General features: G+C 38.3%; 2 protein-coding genes across 8 annotated transcripts in view; both read right to left on the reverse strand.

Moving 5' to 3' along the window:
• The window catches only part of LOC113051492 (FH1/FH2 domain-containing protein 1-like), a 41,059-nt gene extending 27,704 nt beyond the window's left edge, over positions 1 to 13,355 (reverse strand). For 5 of the 6 annotated variants that reach the window (XM_026215281.1, XM_026215280.1, XM_026215279.1 and 2 more), the window contains exons 1-3: positions 12,836 to 13,355; positions 11,230 to 11,336; positions 6,745 to 6,809 (exon numbers count right to left, since the gene is read on the reverse strand). In XM_026215281.1, coding sequence (XP_026071066.1) covers positions 6,745 to 6,809; positions 11,230 to 11,336; positions 12,836 to 13,000 — 337 coding nt within the window. In that variant the 5' untranslated portion in view covers positions 13,001 to 13,355. The remainder of the gene's footprint in view (positions 1 to 6,744; positions 6,810 to 11,229; positions 11,337 to 12,835) is intronic. The other variant, XM_026215282.1, reaches the window with a different exon arrangement.
• A 1,410-nt stretch (positions 13,356 to 14,765) lies between these two features.
• LOC113051495 (DNA-binding protein RFX7-like) overlaps positions 14,766 to 27,852 on the reverse strand; it is a 30,324-nt gene continuing 17,237 nt past the window's right edge. The window contains exons 3-9 of one of the 2 annotated variants that reach the window (XM_026215285.1): positions 23,350 to 23,435; positions 23,051 to 23,173; positions 22,760 to 22,876; positions 21,469 to 21,553; positions 21,043 to 21,250; positions 20,578 to 20,879; positions 14,766 to 20,463 (exon numbers count right to left, since the gene is read on the reverse strand). In XM_026215285.1, coding sequence (XP_026071070.1) covers positions 17,020 to 20,463; positions 20,578 to 20,879; positions 21,043 to 21,250; positions 21,469 to 21,553; positions 22,760 to 22,876; positions 23,051 to 23,173; positions 23,350 to 23,435 — 4,365 coding nt within the window. In that variant the 3' untranslated portion in view covers positions 14,766 to 17,019. The remainder of the gene's footprint in view (positions 20,464 to 20,577; positions 20,880 to 21,042; positions 21,251 to 21,468; positions 21,554 to 22,759; positions 22,877 to 23,050; positions 23,174 to 23,349; positions 23,436 to 27,852) is intronic. The other variant, XM_026215286.1, reaches the window with a different exon arrangement.

Here is a 27,852-nt window from a genome sequence, read left to right on the forward strand (position 1 = left end):
GATAAGTATTTTGTGCATTATTTGATGTCTTTGCCCACCAGCCAGAGAACTGTGCTGTTGGATATCCATGTATCACATTAAAAGATCTTTATCACTCACAGCCATCTGTGACTTCAAACCCCACTTATTGCAGTAGGGAACTTGGACTTTGAAGATGAAATGCTAACATAGCTCCTAATCACTTCAAACTGATGCCAGGTGTGTGAGTAGACATAAAAACACACAGGAAAAAAGCTAATGCGTGCAAACACTAACATACACACACACACACACACACACACAAACACACTTTATTAGGTACACCTGTTCAATTGCTTGGTAACACAAATTGCTAATCAGCCAATCACATGGCAGCAACTCAATGCATTTAGGCATCTAGATGTGGTGAAGATGACTTGCTGAAGTTTAAACCGAGCATCAGAATTGGGAAGAAAGGGGATTTAAGTGACTTTGAATGTGGAATGGTTGTTGGTTCTAGACGGGCTGGTCTGAGTATTTCAAAAACTACTGATCTACTGGGATTTTCACGCACAACCATCTCTAGGGTTTACAGAAAATGGTCAAAAAAAGAGAAAATATCCAGTGAGCGGCAGTTGTGTGGACGAAAATGCCTTGCTGATGTCAAAGGTCAGAGGAGAATGGGCAGACTGGTTAGAGGTGATAGAAAAGCAACAGTAACCACATTCTTAAAAATAAAGGTGCTTCAGGGTGCCTTCGAAGAACCTTTTAGTCTAAATGGTTCCAAAAAGAACCTTTAACACCTGAAGAACCCTTCTGTTTTACAAAAGGTTCTTTGTGGCAAAAGAAGGTTCTTCAGATTATAAAAAAGGTAAGAAAGAGATGGTTCTTTAAAGAACCTTTGACAGAATGGTTCTTTGTGGAACCAAAAATGGTTCTTCTATGGCATCGCTGTGAAGCATATTTTGAAGTACCTTTATTTTTAAGAGTGCATCCCTGAACGCACAACACATTGAACCCTGAAGCAGATGGGCTACAGCTTTTTTTAAGAAATGTCATTGAATTATAAACTGATCTCAGTAGGTACTTCAAGTAAATATTTTAGGTCAGAGGGGTTTGACTACCAAAAAAAAAAAAAACATTTCCTGTTATAGAGAACCAAACTGGGATCTCTTTCCAAAATATTACGAAATTAAACTTCCGGATGAAGCAGTTCACTCACTAAAAGGTTATTATTATTATTAATGCTATTTTTAGTGCAACATGTGTGGTCTGTGAAATTGGACAAATGCATGTAAACTCCAACAGACACATGGATGCAGGATTTCCTGGGGTAATGACTCAGTACATCCACCAAACTAATTCCAGCCAAAACCTGATTCAGACTTGACCTCAACACATACTTGCAATAGAGTACGACACTAGCAACTGACTATTATGGGATATTTTCTCTAGGTATGAAAACCTGTGATCCAAATGAGTCACCAAGGGTATGAGGACTCCACGGAGAGATGCCAACAACACATGAATATGAAATGCTTCAGTGGTGACTGTGATGCTTAAGACTGAGTCTATCAGGTGGATCAGGAACACAAGGCATGAAAAGATGTCACAGAGAGATCAGACACAAATGACTTGGGCACAGAGGGAAAGAAAATGTTCTAGGGTTTTGCAGACTTGGGTAACCCACTGTACATGCAGCCTGAAGGGGGAAAATATAATAAAATAGTAAAAACTGAATGTGGAACATAGAGTTCTTACTGGAATATAGCATTGTGCCACTACAAAAAATATTTTGTATTCTATTATAAACAGCCTCCAATGCGATGTCTGGGTCCTCGTCCCTGTGGACCAAACATTGGCAGCCATGCTTAGAAAACCATCTTAGAGCGATAGAGGACAGAAAGTCCAAAGAGTCTGGGGTGAATAACCACCATTTCAATTCAACCCAGTTTCTACTATACATATATTAATCTTGAATAAACTATTTCTGAGATGCTACAGTGAAGCCAATTCAATAGAAATGACATTTGGAATAGATATCAATGGTACTGATAAAGTAGATAGCCCCAGATTATAACCTTGTCTTCAGAGCATTTCACCACACACTGTGCACAGACAGCCAAGTAAGTCTGATCAGACAGCGGACATGAAGGAATCAGAGACAGGCTTAGAGGTTGTCTTTGAAATCAGGGTTCTCACACTTTATTGACACATCCATTCCTCTAAAAAAAGTAATTGTTCTCCCAAACAATAAAAAAACATTTATTCACCCTCATGCTGTTCCAAACCTGTGTAACTTATTTCTTCTGTTGAACAATAAAGATGATTTAACTTCTTTTTTTTCATATTAAGAAACACTTCACTGGATCAAAACAAAAAACTGGACCCTGTTGACCTTTATTGTATGGACAAAACAACAGACATTTTTCCAAACATCGTCATCTTAGGTTTACAGAAGAAAGCAAGCCGTACATCATTTCTGTGTTCACTATTCACTTTTTTAGAAATTTCCAAGACGATTACAAAGATTTTCAGCCCTGGAAATTCCCCAGGTCTGCCATGACTGTGGGAACCCTACAGTATGGAGACACAGGGATTTGAAGCAGATCAGCCAACAACAGTTTAGTTAGATCCAGAAGTCACTTAGCTTCTTCTGTGAGCTGGATAGGGTTAAGAATATAAGCTGTAGATGGAAGAATGATTTTAGAGGCATTTAAGAGGAGTAACAGTGTGTGGAGTGGCATCAAATATAAAAATATATACTCAGCTGTCCCATTTTAACACAATGAAATCCACTTCAAGGTTTGAAATACCACTTGAATGATTACATAAAATGTTTCTATGACTATGAAAACTATGACCTGTGACCTGTGTTCACGTGTCTATGTGAGGGAGCGGGGCCTGTAGAGGTGTTAGAGAACTGATGCTAATGACAGACGTATGGGAGGCTTTGCTAAAATTTGAACAGTATGTGCTGCTGCCAAGCCTCACATAAACAGAGTAGGAAATAGAAGCCCGAGGCCTTAGGGATGACCTATCTGCACCATGGCATTTCCTGTTGGCCAATTTAAATGACACTGTTCCTCCTTAATTACTTGGGAAACATTTTAAAAATTGCCACAGCATTTTTCTGAACTTACTCACTGTATTTCATGCACTTTCTCAAAAGTGATTATTTTGACCAATTTTATTTCAAATTCAAAGTAAAGCACATACATTTTTTCCAGCTAGTTGTTGCCTTTGATTCAGATAAACGTTAAAATATATTCACTTGCCAATGTGTTGTTGGTTCAATGTTACATATATAATGTAGCTTATTAAACAGAGAACAATCTTCAGACTTCACATTTTGTCAGAAACTGGGTAAAAACCTGCCACATTTACAAGTTACAAGAAAAAAAATGTATGTGCAAAAGACAATAATATGATATTGCTAAATTTATCCATTTGCAGCGAGAAAAAATGTTGCAAGGACCTGCAAGCTGAGGATTCTGAGGAACGCTTTGAACCTTTACTGGTAAAATAAAAAAACAAAACCCTTGATTGAGTAAAGGATATGATGAACTACATTGTTTTGTGGGAACCTGCGCCATTTCAATCACCCATTCATATAGTGGAAAACTAAAAACATTAGCAAATGTCCCAAAACTGACACTAAAAACTTAGTTCGCCATTAAAATTCACACATGACTATAAGGAAAGGGTGCAGCCTCAGCTTATTTCTAAAACAACAGGAAAACAAGGAGATTAAGCCTTCTTTTTTTTCAACCTAAAACCACACATTATGAAACAGGGATATCATAGAAGATGTGGTTATTATGAAAAGAAATGTTTTTTTAATTAACTGATGTTTGAAGCACTTACATAATGTGTACATTAGATATTGATAAGCCTCTGTGGAGTTATAAATTGTAAAGCCAGCAGTCTTTTTTTTTTAATCCTGAATGGATATATACAGATTTTACACGCTACTTCAGATACCCGGGAAGTAACAGCAGATTCTTTCATTTCCATAAATTATGTCTGCTGTAGAGAGCAACAGAGGACACACTTGATACGGAGTGGAAAGGAACACAGTGTTCTGATACAGAAAAAGACTGAACCTGCTGTATATCAGGAATAGTATGAAAAACATAACGTCAGAAAATAGCCCAGAAAGTCCAATTCACATGTAAAGATTGGAATTATGCAATGAAAATCAAGCTGTGATTCAGCTAAGAATAATTTCACAACATCACTGGAGGACGAGCGCATGAACCCTAAAGACCTATTCATGTGCATAGTTATGATAAAAGATCATGCGCTACTTTGAAGACAAAGCAACTATGTAAAATTACCCATTTCTCTAGGCACGGTTATTATTAGCCAAGTGACAAGCCTGTTCCAAATGAAAAAATAATAAACAGCCATGACTAATTATAATGGCTTCTTTAGAATGCTGTATTTCAGTAAAATCAGCCACTATTTTTACTCGTATCTGATTGGGTGGGACAGCTGGCACTGACAGAATCAATAGAGCCAAAGTCATGTGACCATAGAGTCACAGCCAGCACTGGAACAGAGCCTGGCCACTCGTTTATAACAAATGGGTAAAAGTGTGAACATAGTATGACTCAATTAATAAAACTGAAAGTATGCCAGACACTGCAACAGCTCTGTAGGGGTTGGACTGATGTGCTCTTTGATTCAAACTGATCCAAATGTGAAAAAAATGTAAACATAACACTGGAAAGATTTTTCATTCATTTTCTATGGTCAACATAGAGAGGAAACCATCTCAGATCTGAAAAGAGCAACACTTCATGCAGAGACAGAGAAAACAAACAGGCAATGTGACTAAACTCCTGAACATTCCTTTGGACATTCCTGACGACACAATTACAAGGACTCAGCATTACCTCAATTATTACTAGAAAGCAGTTTAGAAGTAAAAATCTACTGTGCGAAACTGCTAAATCATTATCTTTTGTGCATGACGACAAAAGCAATAACAAAGGTTCAGCACACCATAAGAGCCAGTCGGGAGTGTTGTGTGTCACACAGTGACCAAGAAACCCCAGGACTGGACTGGTCTGTCCTGTCTTGAGGTGCATTGTTCTCTTTGTGTTTCCCAAAGACACACACACACACATCACACTCAAAAAACTACTTCCATTCAAACATGTCCCATCAGTAGAAATATAAACCAGCATAATATAATGCTAGATAAGACATGCATTCACAGACAGAACGGAGGGGAGACAGTCATAGTGTGAGGAAGAGTGAATCCTCACAGTGGTTATCATTAGGTTTCCATAGTCCTTGTTTCAACCCACTCATCCGTTCACTATATATGTCACACAATCCTAATGAAAATAACAGGGGCGTGACTAGGTCCTGGCAACTGCCCTATAGACACAAATGCTTTTTTAATAGGCTAAAATATTTTCTGTTTTAAAAACAAAAACACACAATCTTACCACTTTCTAAATATGTGGAGAGAAAACCCTCCAAAGGTCACTCTGTAACTACCTCCTGGACATCAGAAATGAGATATTTAGATATGCTATTTGAGTATTAATGTTTTTCCAAGTATATACTGTACATTTTGGAAATGCATTTAACAGGACTGGAAATAAGCTAACTTCACAAGGACAGCATAAATCTGATGCCAAAACTGGCCCATGGACTCGATCCTTGGAGTTAGCAGAATCTAGTTACTGTATTTTCCGGACTATAAGTCACACTTTTTTTCATAGTTTGGCTGGTCCTGCGACTTATAGTCAGGTGCGACTTATTTATCAAAATTAGTTGGACATGAACAGAGAAAAATGAATCAAGAGAAAACATTACCGTCTACAGCCACGAGAGGGCGCTCTATGCTGCTCAGTGCTCCTGTAGTCTACACTGAAAACAGAGCGCCCTCTCGCGGCTGGAGACGGTAATGTTTTCTCTTGGTACTTGGTTCTAAATGAATGCGACTTACAGTCCAGTGCGACATATATATGTTTTTTTCCTCATCATGACGTACTTTTGGACTGATGCGACTTATACTCAGGTGCGACTTATAGTCCGAAAAATACGGTATGCTACTTTGTTCAATAAAGAGAGTAGAGATGTCATATTTAGTCTAGCTGAACCAAGAACTAAATGAAGGAGAGTGAAGAATATCTGGACTGTTATTGCCGTTTTCATACACCATCGTATCCCACAAATGGACACACACACAGAATACAAGAATTTCCTCGACAATGGTCAGAGTAGATCAGAGAAGTGCTCTTTAACTTGTATGCTATGGTGTAATATTAACACACCTTGCAGGAGCAGAATACACTTGCAGAAGTAAAAAAAAAAAAACCCTGTGTATTATACTTGCTTATAAGCCAGCTTAAAACCGTTTATGATGACCATAAAAGAAAAAACAAGGATGAATTTTCACTTAAATCGCTGACTTAAACCAGTTGCAGCTGAACTATTAAGTGGGGAACTCTTATGTTCATTACTTTAACAGCTCTATGTTACAGTGAAAGGCTATAGCTGAACCTGAAGTTGTCACTGGGGATTATGAGGATATATAGTTGGAAAGATCCCAATTGAGCAGAAAAAAAACATACAGGGATAATAACATTTCAGCATTTTTGGAGAACGCGGCCCATTTATTCCTTCTCCAAGACAAACTAAACCAGTAGCCAGAATGGAAAGCTAGGGATGACGTACTTGCCACCTCAGCAATACAGATACAAACACTTGCATGCAAACGAGTCATATGTTCATCACAGAGTATTACTGTGAATACACTCTTACCTAGGATGGAATGAACCCGTACTGAGAGCTGCGTACGGAGAATCAAGATGGGCTTTTTGCCTTTTCTGTAGAAAGAAGAAAATTTGAGAATTAAGACATCACACAGCAAACCAAGTAACTTCATTCAGACACACACAAACACGTTGCGCTTCTTATCATTATTCTAGGTGAATTCTATTCACTTGTATTTTTTAACTACTTTAATGATTACTTTACTGATAATGCAGATGGAGCAAGGTACATTTAAAGAACACTGTGCCTACACTGTAGGCAGACTGGAGACAGAATCAGAAAGAGAGAATATGGGTTGGTAGGGATTAAGGTATGGAAAGAGAGAGTAAACAGGCATGGAAACTATGCATCAAGAGCGTCCGCGGCCAAAAATGGACCTATCCATTGCTCATGTTTTCTTCGCAATGTTCTGTGTGGTTCATACACCCAGTCACAAAGACAGACATTCTCACACACACCCCAATTTCGTCTTCTATTTTCCAAGTGCTGCTGCTTTAAATGACGTGTTTCCTCCTGACAATCTCAGCGAACCTGAAGGAGCTCCAGCTGCGGCTACATTTTTGCCAGCTTACAAATATAAACCATGTATGATTTAAACACACACACACACACCCACAAACACAGTTACAGTTAGAAAATAAGAACATCCAATTAAAAATACTTCATAATGAGAAATTAAGGTATTTCAACTGGTATGGAGCTGCTATTTCTCCTTCAACAATAAGGTCACTACTGCGTTTTGCAATATTTGCAAATATATTTGCAATAGTTTTATCCTGAAGAGGTCTTGGAAGATTTTATAAGCTTTGGGGGGAAAAGGGGGAAAATACATAGCAAATGATGGCAATGTTTTGACTTAAAATACATATGAACATTCTTAAGATTTTGAAGGCAAGATTTTTTTGTTTTTGTTTTTGAAAAAAAAGCCTTTTATGCTCTCCAAGGCTGTAAAATCATAAAATATATTCAAATGGAACTGTATTTAAACAGTTATTTATTATTACTGTTTAGAAAAAAGCATACACCTCTCTTAAAGTTTTTTATTTTATTATATATTTTAAATACTAATTTATTAATGTGGTGGCAAAGCTGAATTTCAGCAGCCATTAATTCAGTATTCAAACATTTATACCTTATAATCAATAATAATAACAGCTGTGCTGCTTAGTATTTTTATGGAAACCGCAAAACATTTTTTGGGGGGGATTCTTTAGTAAACAGAAAGTTCAAAAGAACACCAATTAATCAGAAATATAAACCTTTTGTAATGTTCTAAATGACTGTCACTTTTGATCAATTTAACTGCTAAATAAAAGTATTAATTTCTTTAAAAGAAAAAAAAAGCTTTTGACCAGTAGCAAAACAAACAAACAAACCAATTTACATACACAGCACTCTGCTGGTTTTTAAAGTGATTTTGCAGAGCAAGGCTGAACAAATCTGGGGGGAAAAACAGCTTAAGTAGAAATACAGATCCAGAGTTATGCAATTCTTCAGTTTGAGCTGACTCAGAGTTCTAGATTTGTGGTTGAGTGTTGTACTCGGAGACTGTGGTCAGCATATTCACTGAAACGCTGGCTCTGCCACTGTGAAACCACTCTTGTCATTGACCGTGCGTTACTAAGAAACACTAATAAATGATTTAGTGAAACTGATACCTGCCTTAATTAGGTAATGCTGAACATTCATATGTTCACAGACGTTCTACATATAAATGAATAATAAATAACCATTCGTCTAAAAAATAAGTGCTTTTAGTCCAAACACTGTTTGCAGTTTATCCAGTGCACAAGTTTATTTAACTCAATCATATAACAGACATTGTGAAGAAGGTGTTACATTTATACTAAAGAAGACAGAACAATGTGCCCAATGTCATACATCCTTATGAATAAGCCTGTTTCTAAATATACATTTATCATCTTCTTAAACAATAACCTGTGATTAAACAGGGCAATGTGTAAAGCTGTACTGTCTATTCTACTTCCCTTTTAAGCATCATGGTACATCTCAAAATCTGCTGCTCATTATATTGTATTTTCCTGAATTTCATTAAGTGTTTCTTTAATAAAATGTGAAACACTTATTCAACAGTTATTATCCAAATTGGCTCTCAATGAAAAATCTGTGTTGGAATTAGTCACTGTTGACATTATTTTACAAAGCTGACACAAACTGGGGAATGAATCCTCAAGTTTAGCATCAAAGACTAAACACAAAGAAAGAAAGAATAGAGTTTTCATTGCATTTCCAGACTGTGACAAATTCAGCAGCATTGTTTCTATTCTGTTTCATCTGACAAAGGAACAAATGGATGGATGTGCAGGGAAGGAGACCTACAAACATACAGGAAATGTTCTTTCTTTAATTCCTTTTTTCTTCTTCAGCCAGACAGACCTCCTCGACAATATTGTGCTAAAATAATCTGTAAGTTTGAAATTAGGTTGGATAAAAAAAAGAAAAGACAAAAAAAGGATCTACAAGATGAACAACGTGTCCTTTTTCTGAGAAAAGCTGAGCGTTTGACTTGAACCAGAGACAAGAGTGTGCCAGAGTTAGACAGGGAGCATGAGAGAAAGTAGAAGAAAATGAATCAGTGTCACTCTTTCTCACACCTTACAGATGTATAAAAAAAGTCTAATTTACCTCAAGCATTAAACATTCATTAAAATTGATGAAAATTAATTTTGATCAACCTCCTGAATTACTTGAAATAATTTAGTTCCCATGATTAACACACATTATTACAATGAAAAGAAAAATCAACTGAATACCACCTACTAAAGCACAGACTAATAAATCTGGACTAAAAGATAAAACCAAAATGATAATATAACGCAACTTTATGAGGTGGCAATTTTCTGAAAATTACTACTATTACTAATAATAATAATCCCTAAATTTTACCATCAGTGGGGCGTAAGCACTGCATGTGGAAATGTACAAATGAAATTGTATGAATTCACACAAATTAGTCACCAATTCACCAAATATGCCACAAGAGTGTTTTGGCTGAAACCTGTTCTTTTTTTCACCACCATGCAATAAAAAGACGACTAAATATTGCATTAGAGAAGGAAACACTCTTTGGATCTTTTATAAAAAATAAATGCTGAGTGCAGTTAAATGCATCCAAAACAACAACCCAAGAGGTCAAAATTGGACACACTGTTGCACAACCCAAACACCAGATTCAGTGGAGTGTTGCAAGCAGTTATCCAGTCTCTCTTCTAACATCATGAAGCCACATTCCCAGCATCTCTGACTAATGTTGTCCCCTCCTTCCCTTTATGTGTGTGAGTAAGTAACATTCACCTTATGAACGATTCTCCCAAATTTGGTTCTTGAATATGACTGAGAACTCAGACTGACCCAAGAATGGAAATATCCATTCACTTTTACAAACTCATACTGTATGAGTACATGAATTAGTCTGGGGTTTTGGTTTGTTTTAACTCAGAGGGAGTGTCAGTCACATTAAAAAAGTTAACAGCTTAAGTCATTTGTGGATTAATGCTTATTGGAGACGCGAACCGTTTAAAAACGATTCAGTTCGATTTGGTGAACTGGTTCTAAAAGATCCGGTTACTGCTTTGTTTTGAACTCGCTCACAACAGACTCGGAAGAGAAGACAATGCTGAATAAAGTCGTAGTTTTGGTATTTTTGGACCAAAATGTATTTTCGATGCATCAAAAAATTCTATCTGACCCTCTGATGTCACATGGACTACTTTGAAGATGTTTTTCTTACCTTTCTGGACATGGACAGTGTCCCTTTTACAGTGTTTCAATGGAGGGACTGAGAGCTCTCGGACTAAATCTAAAATATCTTAAACTGTGTTCCTAAGATAAACGGTCTCACGGGTTTGGAACGACATCAGGGTGAGTCATTAATGACATAATTTTCATTTTTGGGTGAACTAACCCTTTAAGTTTATTCATTCAAGTCAGCAAGGGAGGAACTTAAATAATAGAAAAAATAACTGTATGAAATTTAATGAACAACGATTTTTTTTCTTTCTGTAAATGCCATTCTGTTAAAAAGCCATCCTAGGTGTATATGACTTTCTTCTTTCAGACGAATCCAATTGGAGTTATGTCCTGGCTTTATAACAGCAGTGAATGGGTGATATTCAATAGAGCTCATCATAAAAAGTGCTACCCATTGCTCCGGGGGGTTAATAAAGGCCTCTTGAGCCAACTGATGTGTTTTTGTAAGAAAAATATCCATTTTTAAAACTTTATAACCTGTAATCTCTAGCTTCCTTTTACTGGTATGTACATACACAAGACGTTCCAGCGGATGATGGACATAGGAAGGGCATATACACATAGCATGGCTTGAGGGTGAGTAAATCATGGGGTAATTTTCATTTGTGGGTAAACTATCCCTTTAAACTAAAAGACAACGAAAGGAAAAAAAAAAAGAAAGTAGGAGAGGAAGAGAAAGAGAACGTTTGAAGTCATTCTTACTCCACGTCATCATAGAGCTGCTCCAGATCATCTCTCTGTTCAGCAAGGGACGATTCCAGATCCAGGTAGTTCCCATTAGAAGCCAGTTGCAGTGCACACTCCTCTAACTGAGAGAGAGAGAGACAGAGAAACATCACTGCCTGACACTGTTACTTGACACAGCACATAAACAGATTATAGTTTCATGCTTTTTGAATGTGGAACTGGAAGGTGAGTCTTGTTGTCTTTATGCACATATTAATAATCTGGCAAGACACAAACTACATCACAGCTAAAACATAAAATTGAGAAAATTAAATCCCAAATCCGTAACCCTTGACACACATTCCCATTATAGCATATGAAAATGCTCCCATACATAACAAAACAACCATCATTGGCACTCAACTATAGTGCACAACAAAGAAAGCTCATTGTTGTTGAATGGCGGTGTTTGATACAGTCATGTCTGAAGCTGTGCTCCAATAATGAGTTGATTGAGGAGTTGAGCTTATCTTCTGTTTACAGATCCCACCCTTTCCGCAAGCAACAACTCACTCTCCAGTGGCAGGCAATTCTGGCGACCCTCTCAAAGAGTTACTTACATTCACACACATCATGCACTCAAGGAGACACACACACAAATCTGTGCAAATTACATGCATGCTAATAATGATCATACAGCCAAACAGAAATAAACTAATAAATAATATATACAAAAGCTGTCACTGGTGTGCTACCTTCCTTTGTACTTTATCCCTAAAGTGTGCACATTAGTACCTTAAAGGTATACAGTAGTACCAAAATGGTAAATTTTAATACTTAAAAAGTGCAATTTAGTACCTTTTGAAAGGTTACTGTCCAAGTGACAAATTTTGTACCAAATTTTGTACCAAAAACATCTCTGTCTAGTGTTTTAATGTGCACAACAAATATGGATCTATTCATGCACAGTATTTCAACATTGTTTACACATGGTCCTGATTCCTTTAATTGCTCCAGCATCTTCAGTAAGGCAAGGGAATGAGGAGTCACCTAACCTAGAGGACATGTGGTCTTGAATCTGACCGTTTACTTCTTTAAAACATTGCACTTCATATCCCATGAATACAGTACACTTTGGTGCTCCTTGACTTTTTAAGCATTAGAAACTCAAATGTTTTTGTTGTATTTGTGTGAACTACTAATTGTTTATTAATCTTATATAACACAAATAAACTCATTTCTTATTAAGGACATAGAATATTTGTTTTTTTTTCCCATGACAAAAAAATACTTGTACATTATAAATTTCAATCAATCAATCAATCAATATATCTGTAACTATGTAAAATAACTACAAAAAAGAAAAGAAAAACAGTTATTAATACTTTGACCTTATAATGTTGATGTCAGAATTGAGGTTTATGTCATAAGCTCCGTCCTTTCCATCATGACGCCATACACTTCACTCAGTTCCAGGACATTATTCTATGGACTATTCCATGACAAAACGAACCAAGCCTTTCATTAAACAATACAAACGTTAACCTCAACGCGCAACTGTACTGTAATAATCAATTTTCCACACTGACACTTATTCGGCGCAGGTGAGCGCACCTTTATGAAGTAAATGAGCTTCACAGACCTTTAAAGGCGCTTCCAGCAGCTTGTGAATCCCGGCGATCTGTTCGTTCAATAGCAAGTGCTCGTTCAGGTCATACTGGAGAGGTCTGCGGGGCTCGGGGAAATTTGAGCACACGAACGGGTCCGAGTCCTCCAGGTATTGCACTCGACACGTTATTGTAGCCATGGTTCATCCGTGGTCACAAAGTCTTAAACTCGTTCCACCTTGGTTTTCTGTTTGTTACAACAAGTCATCTAAAAAGAAAAGAGGTCTAGCCCGCCACGCGCCGCTGTCAACGCTGAAATGAAACTTGAAGCCGTGAGTTAGTCAAACTAAAGCAATGACGTCGTCAGGAAACCGACCGAGTGGACAATGAGTCACACTCCTGGAAATACAGCGTTTGATATGAGCTCACTCCGGACAATTACAAAAGCTATAAAACATTTCCATAGCATACTTTGTTTTACGTTTTAAGGATGTTTGTTGTCTTGACGACCTCGAATGTTAGTTTGTGAGGACGTGAGCCTACTGTATAGAGCGTGCTATTGGATAAAAGTGTTATGGCGTCATCTGCTGGTCACGTGAAATTGTATTTATATGTCATGGGTCTGTTTGTTTGTGGAGTTCAAATTTCATGCAAAACAAGTGACTCATCGTCAGGCAAAGAAGAATCTCTCTTTGACTTCCTGAAACGCACAGTGCTTCAGTAAACACTATATCCCTATATATTCAATATCCGTTAAATAATTCTCATAAATCCGTTATATCAGTTCAGTAGCTTGGTTTCACATGGCAAAAGTTGAGATGTTTCTCAATGCTCAAAATACAGCTTGAACTGGTTGACTGATTTAGTTTACAAATGACTTCACTCATGTCAAGGGCCAAAGTTTTGGCATTCTTTACACAAAATCGTTTAAATTTATCTTTAAAAAGAGATTTCCTGTACTCTTTTTGCACAAGCCAATCCGGGTTTCAAAATGGTCTGAAACAGACAGAACAAATTATTTGCAATACTTTAGAAAATGTTTATTGGTTTTTAAAACCATTTTTAAAAAATCTCAACATCAGTAAGCACTTTCAATACAAAAGAATGAAGAAAAACTTGCTGAAATGTCATAAATTTATCAAACTACCGTAAAGAGTCTGTACATAAACAATAACAACATGAGGGAATAGTAAAGGGAGGAAAGAAACTCTACCAAGTCAGAGAATAATAGTCTTAATTCAGATAGAAATAGTAGTGCTTGTTCAAAAAACAAATATTCACATACACAGCTTTAAGAGAGAGGAAATAGTATGTTGAAGACATTGTTAAAACAATAATAATGATTTAAAAAAAAACAGGTCACAACTTAATTTCCTATATTCATGTTACTGTAAGAAAGTCATGACATTTATATACAGTAATCAAATGCATATTTACGATTTTGATAATGGATTATTTTAATGTTTTTAACTGAACATTTCAATTGCTTTCACTCATTTACATGTAAATACTTCTCAGAGAGATCCTCAAAAGGCTCCTGAACATAACAACACAAACTGACACTTTTTCACTTATATTTTTTCCCCCTAAACAGTAGCTCTTCAAAAACAGTATACTGGGGCTTCATGTATTGCACTGAAATTCTCAAAGCCAAAGTTCATCAATGAAATTAGTGCAATGAAAAGAACAGCAAGAACTTTGTGAATTTTCAGTTGTTACATTTCCAGTGTTAACTGCTAGATCCCTGTGCATCCAAAAGAAGATATGCAAAAGCCACAACAAAACATTTTAAAAGCCAAGCTATATTCTCACACAAAAGCACACCCTTCTGCAAAAATAAATAAATAATTATATATATATATATATATATATATATATATATATATATATATATATTTCTTTTTTTTTTAAGAACTGGAAGCCAAATAATAAGAAAACTGCTTGAAAATTAACACTCACAATTGTATCTACACAAGAGATGTGTAGTTATGTAAACTATTAATTGTAAAAAAAAAAAAAAAAAAAGTATGTATGTTAGTCAAACTGGTAATACAGTTTATATATATATATATATATATATATATATATATATATATAAAATTGAGCTTATTTACAGAGCTTCACAACAAATAAAGTCCAAAGTGGACATTTTTCCTGCTACAAATCCCAGAAGCATGAAGCCTGACATGTCCTGTAGATAGAATTGAAGTGCTACACTGGTCGTATGCAAAGGACAATTATGCACAAAACAAATTCCCTTGTCAACCCCACAGTCTTGGCTCCATTTAAAACTGGGTGAAATTTTCATATATGCATTTTAAAACATGCATCTTAAAAGCTGGGGTAAGAATTAAATTTGAAAATGGTGATACGAAAATTTTAGAATTCTTTTTCTCAGTAGTTACAAAACTTGTCTTTGGTATAGTAGTAAGGCTAAGATGGAATTCAATAACTACCACACTCAGCAAGTGTATCTTATGTTCCACTATTATGAAAGCAGACAACTAAGTACTTCAGTACATTAATGGCCCTTTGAATTAAATGTCTTCATTCCATCTTTTAGAGTGAGTGGGGGCAGGGGGCTATCTGATGATGTTAGCACTGAGCTCATTTATTAGTAATGCGATCTGGGTATTTTCAGTTTCCTGATGTTTTTACAGCTGGTGCGATACTTTGATTAAGGGGTAAAGGCTCTTCAATAGTGCATGTTACAAAGAAGTTCCTGAATGAAGTGCTCAAGTAGAAAACAGTCATTGAAAATGCCAAAACAAGCCATGTGCATGTGAGTATACTTGAATGAATCTCATTTATGCCAACTGCCAAATGACTAGCATTAATTGTGGAAAATTAATACAGAGCCAGAAAGGTTGCTAATCATCCATTTTGTGGCCTCATAAATGCATAGTTAACAATAAAACAAACATTTGGGATACTTTGCCAACGCTCCTATCATTTTTTTTTCTCTTCATAACTATAATGCACTGATTTTTAGTTTTTTCCAGTTACGATTACCCCTGTTTTTTCCTTTCAATTCTTACATTTAAAATGAGACCCATATTCAAATTGTAAATGCAATATAAAGGTGCCAGCTAGTGCAATAACTAGTGCTATTATTATTTATTGACTGGGTTTAAATTAAACCAGGCCTGCTCTGTTAGATAAAATCTGATTGATCAAAGCTAGAGGTCGGGGAAACCTGGGATGCAGCTTAGGGAAGTGCCTGCCAAAAAAAAAAAAAAAACATTTAAATTACTCTACTTGGGTCAGTATTTATCTTTCAAAGATTTAAATGTAGTTAAATATTAGCATATGTAAATTTAAATACCAAAAGTGCATTCATTTTGAAAAAGTTTCACCAGTCATTTAATGTAACAAGTTATTTTGTGCAAGTAATTGCATACTTCCAAATTGACAGTGGTTGACAATAAGAATAAAGCTGCAGATATAAATTACCTATTGGCTCAGGTTACAAACTCTGACATGACGACACATTTGTGTGCAATATGTTATTACTTTCTATACAGCTATTGCATGTATAAGCTGCTGTATTTCAATATTAAGCATCACTTGAAAGCTTCACATTGTTGATGTGATCTTCCCTTATTTGTTGACTGATAGAAAAATACAAATGTTGCTGTAACATGTTCAAAGCTGTCGCTTATTATGGTTTTCTGCACATGGAAGCACCGACTTTGTTTACAGAGTGAAAAAGCTAATTAGAGGAGGCACAGTACCTCATATAGCTGGTGTAACCTCAAAATACAAATATTTTGCTTTAAGATTAAGGGTTAAAAAGAGGTTGTTTTCCAATCTTCCATACAATGCCCTTTGACTGCAAAATGTTCAAAGGATTATATAAAAGTTGTGTAACTGAATGCACAAAACAGTGTAGAGGCATAAAAATGTCTTTGATAACTTATGTAAAGCTCTGGTGTGTGTTTTCTTCGCAAAACTGGTGGGAAAAAGGTTGAAAACTGTGACCATACTCCCAGGATAGGTTGTATTCCACTAACCATCGAGACAAAGAACCAGCAATCTTGAAAAGGAGTGATAATTTCTGTTCAGCCTGTCACTTCAGTATGGACCTGTGTCATGACATCCAGGGGCTTATAGTAGTAGGTGCTGCACAACGAGATGAATACATACTGTACACTGATGATATTTAAAAAATACATACATAGAAACCTATTCAAATACAAAAACAACACAAAAGCACAAATTAACCCAACATTTCCACTGTTGCCTGGTCTTTGCTTTCCAGCCAGTCAAAGCCAGCAGAATTTGCAGTCTCGCTGCATATCTGTTGAAAAAGTGGGTCATTCTTCAGTTCTTCCAGTGTCGAGTCTTCATATTGTCCTTGCTGTTGACTGGGGTCAAAAAGAAGGTTGGTGTCCAATGTATTTAAGTCATTTATGCTACCAGTGAGCTCAGAGGTTAGTCGCATATCACTGGGAAACTCTGAACTCCCAGCACGGAGCTCTGATCCTTGACCCACAAGATGTGAGCCAGCATTCAAGCTTTCCTCATGTAAAAGATCTTTAATAGTTCGGTCTAAATCCAAGGGTTGCTGGTGCTGATGTTGTCGGAGGTTTTGCTGTAGAGGCAACAGCATGTCCTGACTCTGCGGTTCCTGCCCAGGAAGCTGCCGTCTACCTAAGTGCTGCTGCAGCTGTTGTGGCAGTTGGTGCTCCTCTGAGGCTGATTGTGCTTGGCTTTCATGTACAGAGAAGCTCATCGGCTCCTCCCTGGCATTTCTCATGAGGTAACCAGGCTTCTGGGACTCAAAGGCTGATGAACAAGGCGAGATCAGAGCTTGGTGGCTGGCACTACCAGGGAAGCTGGGCACTGTGGTGGTCTCCAGAATCTGGGTGAGATTCATGCGGGCAGTGTAGTTGGATGGCATGTTGTTGATTCCGAGGCCACGTACAGAGTCATCTCCATCGCCATCCATTTTGTTGATCAAGACATTGGTGATATTTTTGGCATTCATCTGCTGGCCTGCTTGCATGGGTAGAACCTCAGACTGCATCATCACAGTCACAGGAACAGACTGACTCCTCTGTGCCATGCTGCTGATGTTTGCATCAGGGTCACTGTTAGAAAAGATGTTTAGCATTTCAGTTGTTATGGGTGAGTTGAAAGGAGAGATCACAGAGTGGGGAACATTGGGAGCTTGGGTACCACTCAAATTGCGCTGCCTGACTGCTGGGCTAACGCTGCGGCACCTAAATGTTCCAGACCCTGAAGAAGAAGTGCTGACCTTGTTGTCAAGGGGTGCTGGGACAGCAAAACCCTCTTTCTTGTTGAGGCTAGCCATGCTTGCCACTTGCTGCTGGACAGGCGAAATGGTTATCAAGCGGCTAATATGGGAGTCATGATGTCTGGTTTGTGACTGACAGGTCAGGCCTGGGATGGCGAAGGCATGAGGCTTTCGAAAGTGGTCATCTACTAGGTCTTGGTAGCTCGGAAGAATGCTAATGCCATTGTTGGAGTTCCCACCACTGTTATTGTACCCACCATTCATCCATTCTAGTTTAGTCTTATCTGGATGTGTGGCCATTGGTCTTTGCATGGGTTTGACGGGGCTTGAAGAGACAATACTTCCATCATGGTAACCAGTAATGGTGGAGTTAATAGGAGTAAAGGCAAAAGGGTTCCTGCATTCCACCGGGCTTGGTGGGACACTACTGCTGCAGTTGGAGTGTGGAGTTCCAATAGGAGTTTGTCGACTACTTCCAAGAGCACTGTCGACTGGAGTGGTAGGGACCAAGCGCGAACAGGGGCTTTCATGCATCAAACCCTGGCCACTTCCTATCATCTCTGAAGTGGGAGTGGGAGTTGGGGTGGGTGTTTGGATTGGGGTGCTACAGCTATGAGCAGAGCTGTAGTACATGGTGTTGGACTGGAGGGTAGACATTGTGGTAGTCTGCATGGTTTGTTGCTGGCCTTGTAGTGAACTATCCACACAGTTGCTGAAACTTTGCATGCTATTTTTAATTTTCATCTGCTCTTCCATTTGTACAAGTTCCTCAACAATGCTATCCTGGGTCATGTCATCATCATTAAAGGGAAAGTAGCCAAGGTTGGCCTGGGTTCCATAGTCACTCATTTGAACCTGTTGGTCGGAAGGAGAGGCTTGATTTTCAGGAAGAGTCTCCATCACTGAGGTGGACAGCTTTGGCTCAGACACCATTTGCGGGCCATACATTTCCTGATGTTGTTGAGTGTCATCTTGCAGCTCCCTATTCCAAAATCCACTCTTTAGTTCACATACTGCAGAAGAGTCAGACTGGTCTACAAGCAAATCCTGTGAGTTTTTTGTTACTTGTAGCAATGCTTGACCTGGAGCACTAACAGTACGGGTGACCACAGCTCTACCTTCGATATCTATTGAAGATCCTTCCCATCTCCCTTGGGAGATGCTTCGAGGTCTGCAACCAGTCTGAAACATGATATTTCCCACTGAAGTATCCTGACTTGCTGTAGAGTAGACAGGAACTCTATAATCTGTTATTGATGAAGCTCCTTCCCATCTTCCCTGGGCGATGCTTTGTGGCCTGCGAACTGTCTGAAAGCCAGTATTCCTGACCGGACCTGTAGTAGCTTTGCCTATGGCTGTGAGAGGTGCACTTTCCGGACTTATTGGAGTACTTGATCTTGGAATTTGCTTCGCCATTATGTTTGACTTTAGTCCGTCGGATCCACCGGCTGGTAGCACAGAAATGTGGGCTTTTTTAACAGGTGTTGGGCTCAAATCGGTGGATAAGCCAGGTCTTTTGTGAGGGCTCTTGGATGCCAACACTGCATCTTTGGAAGCTGTCACAACTGCAATACCACTGGTTGACTGAGAGCTACTTGTGTTTTGATACAAAATGCTTTCATTAGTGTTGGACGTTTTATTGCTGCCAGCAGCCAGAGTTTTGACACTAAGTAGTGTCCGCTCATTGTATTGGGACCCTGTTAGAGTGTCCAATCCCAGGGAGCCCTTGTCAAGAGGATTGGGTACGCTAGCTGCTCTGGGTTTGAGCTTTCCTGACCATTGTACACCACCACCAACGGCGTCCGGACAGGTTGCCAGTCTACTCATACCACCAAGCTCTTGACTACTTCCAATTATGGCTTCAGTATTTGTTTTATTGTCAATGACTGGCGTTGTGATTGTTGAGCACCCGGATCTTTCCAAAACAGATGGCATTGCAGCTATAGACCCACTGCGAACACGTGTGACTGGCTGTGGATCGTTGTTGAGGTTGGCAATTCCAGCAGATGCAGGTCTGACTTTGTTGCTGGCAGGGTTATCGGCTGGTGTGCTGGTCCCACTGCCATTAGAGCCCAGAGATATGGTTGTCATCTTGACTACATTGACCGAACTGACATGTGGAGTTGACATTACAGTCTTAATGGGGCTGTTAGTGATGAGCAGTGTCGGTGAGCGCAGGGTGATGCCACTTGAGGCAGATGGTTTGGGCAGGATTTGGGCATACCGGTGACGGGCTGACCGGTCACTGATCGGACTGGCCGAGATGTTACGAGGTGTCTTGGGGCACTGCTTCACAGGCTGCACTGACTGAGTAACCACTTGAAAGTTTACAGGAAGAACTTTGCTGTCTGCAGCTGCCATGGGAACAGGGCTAGGAGACATCAACTGTCTGCTCCTCTGAACCTGCAGGAAATACAAAAGAAGGAATGACAAATAATAGTCAAAGAACAGGTTCAATTAAATTGAATTCTGTCATTTGTAATATTGTTTTACTTTTGTGTAAAAATCTTAGTTTACCGTGATGGGGCTGGAAACAGCTGCAACCACAATACCAATAGGTTGTGGTGAGAGAAGAGCAGGACTTCCACAGGGTATGCCTGTCCCTGCCCCAGGAGTTATGCCCCCATCTGCCCTCCTGGCCTGAGCTTCACCAGGGAGTGGAGAATGCAGTTTTTGTTCTTGCTGCTTCTTCTGGATCTTCCTTTGTAGCTGCTGTTTGGCATCTACCGAGGGTGAGACCAGGGTTTTAACCTGAGGTTGGAATGAGTGTGCATCGGCTGTGGGAGCAAATGCAGATGACTGAATGGAAATCTTTGCTCCTGTGGAAAAAAAGAAAAAAAAAGAAAAATAGAACTGATTGTAGAATATTATGATTTTTTTCCAAAACATGCAATTATTATAACCTTATGAGCCACAAGGTGGAGACATTTGCAAGTTTATGTACATGGAGTCAACTCCTGGGCTATTACAAGTTTACTGTACCTGATGGGGAACCGGTCATCACAGTCAGAGCAGCCACAGACTTAGTTCCGATGTAGTGGCTGTTCAAAAGATACCGAGCCAGATCCTCAACACTGTCAAACTGCCGACTCAGCACTTTCTGTGCCCACTCACACACCAGACCACATGCAGCCATGCGCACCTCATCTTCTGCACTGGACAGTTGACCAGTAGATTCAAACACTTCACACTGACGATGAAAAGTTAATCAAGTGAATCAACAGTTTTCAATAGAATAGACAATTTTCTAGACTTTAGATATCTGAGTGATAGCTAAGATAAGAGGGATATAATTGCAGCTAAACAGAGGTAAGGCAAGAACATAAATACATACATACATACATACATACATACATACATACATAAAGTAAGATATTTAATGAAATAAATAAAAGAGTAGTAACTTACCCCATCACCTGATTTGTGAAGATCTAGGTTTGGAAGAGATGGCATGTGAACAAAAGCCTTCTTTCTAAGTCCACTATAACAATACGTTCACAGAAGTCAAGGTAATACATCAGTCCATCACACAGATAAAAGGCATGTGAATGCCCACATATCAAAAAAGGTATTAGATCACTTTGGCATAAAGCAAATAACATAATAACGTTATACTATGGAATTAAAATTTTCAATAATCAGTATGTATAAAACACAACCAAGGCCAAGCCAGTGCTGTAAGCCATGTTGGGCAAAGGTGTTGGTAACAAATCAAAAAAGACCATCACAGTTTTCACACCAAACCAAAAATACAATTAACTGTTAACCCATCTATTCTCTTGTGTATGAAAAGTTTGGGTATAAGAAGACTCCAACCGAACCTTTAACCTAATTTCTTTACTTTTATCCCACACAGCTGATATATTTACTGGTTTTTGTTCCTAGGCATACACTGAATATGGAATAACATCAAACATGACATTCACAAACCAGAAAGGTATGACCACTGCAGTGCTAAATGGAAAAATCAATCACTAAAAACTCTTATTCACTACTCTTGCATAAGAAAATACAAGAGGTCCTCTGCTGGAATAATAGTGTTGCTTTTCTTTGCATTAGAGTTGGTGAGGATTGGATTTCTGTTTCAGTGGCAACCATCAACAACAAGCATGGTTTATTTCAGGGACACACCACTCTGAAACTGAAAATATAATTCACACTCACTAATGCACTTTTAACGGCCCTACTTAATACCAAAATAACCATGATCACAGTTATATAACATGATCATTTCTGAGATCTGACGCTAAAGTGGCAGCTAAACATGTTATGTTTCTTACTTATATTTTCTAAAAAGAACTACTTAAAATAAGAAGGTTAATACATTTTCCTATAAATTAGATTTGTATTTTTTTTATAAAGTTACCTAAGGTTATAAGACTATAGCCTGTATAACTTAACGCAGCATAACAGAGAAATTATACAAGTTTGTACAGAAATTAATGAGCACTTTCCTGAATGTCTTTTCAAGATCAAGCATTTGGCAGCCAATAGCAAACTCTGTTCAATGACTCAAGGAAGTTTTATTTGAATCAATTTCTGATCTATATATAGCGGCTACATGAATTACAGCAACAGATGTTTTAGTACACAGAGTTCAGGGAAAGGAACGTGTATGTGTGTGTGTCTGCTCTGGGGTGGGGGGGGGATGCTGGAAATAGGGGGGGGGATTGTTACAAAAAGTTCCACTAAAGGATATTTGGATTTGCCTCGCATGCCAAGTCGACGCGCCTTCATACTAGGAAAGACGTTCTTCATGATCTTTCCAAAGTCTGCAGCACTGAGAGCGTGATACACCAGACTATCACAGTAACTCCTGTGAAGCATTCACACGTAAAAAAAAAAAAAACCTTTTTACAATTTGCACAGAGACCACAAAGCATCTCACAGTGCTGAAGTACAATTTACATATAATTACATATTTAATCTCTTCAAGATGATTGAGTTATAAGTATGTAGAAAGCAAGATGGCGCAGGATTCCTGACTTACTTGTACTCATCGTAGACCTCTTGTTTAGGCAGCGATGTTTCGGGGTGCTCCTCAAGGTGATTACGAATCCAGCTAAAAGCATGCAACTGCTGGGTACGACTTGATGACATGGAGCTCTGCTCACTGAGAGGAAAGCGTTTAACAATACAATTTGAAATCATGTTCAGTTAGTAGCCACAGATGCTGTTCTGCGGCTGTGTTTCCCCTACCATTAGCAAAATGCATTATGTTAAAGAATATAAACGCATTACTGAATTTTGCCTGAATGCAGTTTAGTAGAACACAGAAAAATCACTCACTTTTTCTCACTGCCACTGCTGGGTCCAGAAGGCAACTTGAGATAGAGGTAGAGTTTTTCAATGTCTGTAAGTTTCTCCACATCTTGCTGCAAAGCATTCGAAACACAGAGGATGTGTGTTTAATATTAAGAATTTATAATGTCAAGAATGTTCCAAGAGTATGTCAATCTACTGTCATCATTTTCAAGCACCGAAGCCTAGGAAAATAAGATAAATCATGAAACAAAGGTATAGTGACATGACAGCCTTTTAACTTCCTGGTCAGTGATCACATCGAAAACAAGCTTTGTTTGACTACAGGCAAAACTACACTCTTTAGAACCACTGAAGTCTGAAGTCAAAATAGCAAATTCACAATTTTATGTATCTACTGAATAACATTTATAAAAAAAATAAATAAAAGTTTAACTAGGTAAAGTTTGATCAGACAATAAATAAATATCAGAAGAATATACACTGCTGTTCAAAAGTTTGAGTTCTGTAAAAAGAATTTCATTTTTTTTCATGTCCCATTTCAAGTCCCTTAGGCTCACCAAGGTTTCACTTATTTTATTTAAAAATAAATAATTAAAATGTACTACAGTTAATACATTTAATAATAAAAAAAATACAGTTAAACAGTAATACTGTGAAATACTATTACAATTTAAAATAACCATTTTCTATTTTAATATATTTTAAAATGTTAATGTTAATTTTACTTAATGTTAATGTTAATTACTCCAGGCTTCAGTGTCACATGATCCTTCAAAAAAATCATTCTAATATGCTGATTTAGTGCTAAAGAAACATATAATCAGTTGTGCTGCTAAATATTTTGGTGGAAACCGTGATGCATTTTTTTCAGGATTTTTTGATAAATGGAAAGTCTTTAATGTCACTTTTGATCAATTTAACACATTCCTTGTATACAGTATACAGGTGGTTAATGCGTCAACATGGACAAGATAACTGGACGGCATGAAATCAAATGACTACATTACTTTCTAGCACAGACTGGCAGTGCAGAACGAAGGTGAAAATCACAGAGGCATCACGAGATCAGTGTCACATGACCCAATTGTGACGAGAGAGGCGGGGCCAAGAGACATGGGAATGGAGCGAGGCGGAGGAGTTAATGGAAATGAGTGAACCCCTGCACCACTCACCGGTCTCGAGTCCAACAGAGGAGCTCCGGAAGGATAAAAGGAGGAGCGACGGCCGTGAAAGACAAGAGAGGACCAGGCCTGGACTATTTATGTTGTTGTTTGACGCAGCAGTTGTCGGTGAGGGGCTACCGCTTTTTACTTTTTTTTCTTTTACTTTTGTGTTCGTTTATCGGTTCATTCAAAAGTTTTGTTGAAATGTTTACCAGTTCCCGCCGCCTCCTTCCCAATCTACGAACTTTGTTACACCAACCAGTCACAATGATCACAATAAAGTAGCAAACAAATGCAAACACACTCATACAGCCAGATGTACACCTGAAATAATGATCTTATTCTGATCCTCAGAACTCTTTATCTCTCTTCCAGCTGTTGTAAATTGTTGGTGTAGTATGAGAGCACTGAACAGCTCTTCAAAGAGAATGTGTGAGATGTTTGGGTGGGGCATAGCTGATTTAAATTCTGCCCGAGTAGAGAGCAGCAGACACGAGTCTCTCCCTCCAGGCAATGCTGCCCATCTTCACTTACCCACTCTCTCTCTCTCTCTCTCTCTCACTCGCAAACATACACTTAAAACATTCCCCTTTTCTAAAGCACTGTAAAAATAAATTGGATCGAAACATTAAAGTGATTTTTGAAAATGTTTTCTGCACCTGGCAATCATTACGAAACTACATGCAATATTAAAAACTCTGAGGCCTCTGCTGAGCAGCAAATTCAAATTAACAGACTTCAATAGGATTGTACGATATAACCCTAAACAGGAAGTCATCCAAGGTCAAAATAATCCCAAAGAATACCTAATCCCTCAGCGATGAGAGCAGCCGGTTAAGCCTTTGTTTTCATGGTGTCTGTCTGTGGGTGTAATGGAAGTGGAAGTGGAGTCCCACAACACAACTTAATCAACAATAAGTCCAAATGACCTCCTTGAGGTAAAGGTCATGTCAAAAAAAACAATGCCGACACACAGAGCTTATGAAACTTGGGGAAAGACAGTCAGGAAGGCACCTGTCACCTAAAGATCTCTTCATCAGAGATGGCATCATTCTCCCGCCCTCCCCTTTCCGTCAGATTCTAAGAATAGTTGTCTGTTTCTGTCTTTTCTATTCGTCTCTTCGTTGCTAAGGGAAAGATGGCTAACAAGTAGCTAAAGTTATCAACCACTGAGAACCATTAGCGTTAACATTGGAGGGGGGTAAGAAAGGTAAGTATAAATGGCATGAGAATGCAGACGTCTCGGAGCCAAGTGAACAAGCCTATTTAAGAGAGGACTCGGTGTGACTTTTAAGGGTGGACAAACGTAAGCATGTGGAAAATAAAAACATTAACACATACTGTACCGTTCAAAAGACTGGGGCCAGTGAACACATTTTTAATCATTAATGTTGAAAAAGATTGTAGTAAAGTTTTAGGGTAAATGCTTTTTTTGTTGAAACTATCTTTTTTAATTAAAGTATTACGTTCCTTTTATAAAGATTGTTTTACTCATTCCAAACTTTTGAACAGTAGTCTATAAGCCAAACTGAAAGACATTTGGACAATACATATTTATGGACAATGTACATGAGATGCCAGTAGAGACTAAAATAATGGTTCTGGGACATCTGAGTGATATACTTGTTGATTTTAGAGCAGTGTTTTCAACTTGTTATTCATTCATTAGTCTCAACAGTGAGATGGGGAAGACACTGGCAGTTCATGACAAAGTTAGGAAGAACCTGTAGGTCATTCATAAGGTGTAATGTCCTCCAGGTTGTGCACAGGTCTCTTACTCAGCACTACTGAGCCTACCAGACATGATTGAATTACTCATGCATTATTCAGATGGACTGAACCCAGTTCTTCCAGACAAGCATAGAGTATCCACACAAGCAAATTTCTTCCAGGCCTGATGCTGGAACAATTCAAAACTGGCCCAAAGTGATGATTCAGTAACAGTCAGGCCCTCAAACCCTGAATGAACAGTGAGTGAACATTCTCTTTAAAGGGACAGCATCATTTACTCATCATTACTCAAATTGTTCCAAACCGGACTTGTCTAATGTGAAAAAGTCATACTAGTTTGGAATAAACAATTTGAAATTTTCAATCTTGGGTGGACTATCCTGTTTAAACATTAACCAGTGAAACAAATCTGAACTGTAACCTTGTTTGTTACAAACAGAGCAAAAATGCATGTTCATGCGCGCGCGCACACACACACACACACACACACACACACACACACACACACACACACACACAAACAAACTGTGAAATTTTGTTGGTGGGTACAATGGAAGTTGTGTGCATACAATAAAAAGAAAGAAATTAATTTAGCTCTAGCAGGGTGTAATTAATTTAATTAGACCAGGCATTGTTTCCTCTGAATTTCTCTTTTACAAGGTTGCCAAATAAAGGTGATGGTCATATAATTAGAATATCTTTAAAAAGTTGATTTATTTCATTAATTCCATTCAAAAAGTGAAATTTGTATATTATATTCATCCATTACACACAGACTGATATATTTCAAATGTTTATTTCTTTTCATTTTGATGATTATTACTGACAACTAAGGAAAATCCCAAATTCAGTATATCAGAAAATAGAAATCTTGGCCATCTAAAAAGTATAAAAACGAAAAGGATTTTCTATGGGGTTGAGGTCAGGTGAGTTTTCTGGCCAATTAAGAACAGGGATACCATGGTCCTTAAACCAGGTACTGGAAGCTTTGGGACTGTGTGCAGGTGCCAAGTCCTGTTGGAAAATGAAATCTGCATCTCCATAAAGTTGGTCAGCAGCAAGAAGCATGAAGTGCTGAAAAACTTCCTGGTATACAGCTGTGTTGACCTTGGACCTCAGAAGACACAGTGGACCAACACCAGCAGATGACATGGCACCCCAAACCATCACTGACTGTGGAAACTTTACACTGGACCTCAAGCAACGTGGATTGTGTGCCTCTCCTCTCTTCCTCTAGACTCTGGGACCCTGATTTCCAAAGGAAATGCCAAAGTTACTTTCATCAGAGAACATAACTTTGGACCACTCAGCAGCAGTCCAGTCCTTACTGTCTTTAGCCCAGGCGAGATGCTTCTGACGTTGTCTGTTGTTCAAGATTGGCTTGACACAAGGAATGCGACAGCTGAAACCCATGTCTTGCATACATCTGTGTGTAGTGGTTCTTGAAGCACTGACTCCAGCTGCAGTCCACTCGTTGTGAATCTCCCCCACATTTTTAATGGGTTTTGTTTCACAATCGTTTCCAGGGTGCGGTTACCCCTTACCTTTTACTTCCCTTCGCCTCTCTATTAATGTGCTTGGACACAGAGCTCTGTGAACAGCCAGCCTCTTTTGCAATGACCTTTTGTGTCTT

Source organism: Carassius auratus, chromosome 32 (assembly GCF_003368295.1).
Source record: "Carassius auratus strain Wakin chromosome 32, ASM336829v1, whole genome shotgun sequence".
NCBI classification, from domain to species: domain Eukaryota; kingdom Metazoa; phylum Chordata; class Actinopteri; order Cypriniformes; family Cyprinidae; genus Carassius; species Carassius auratus.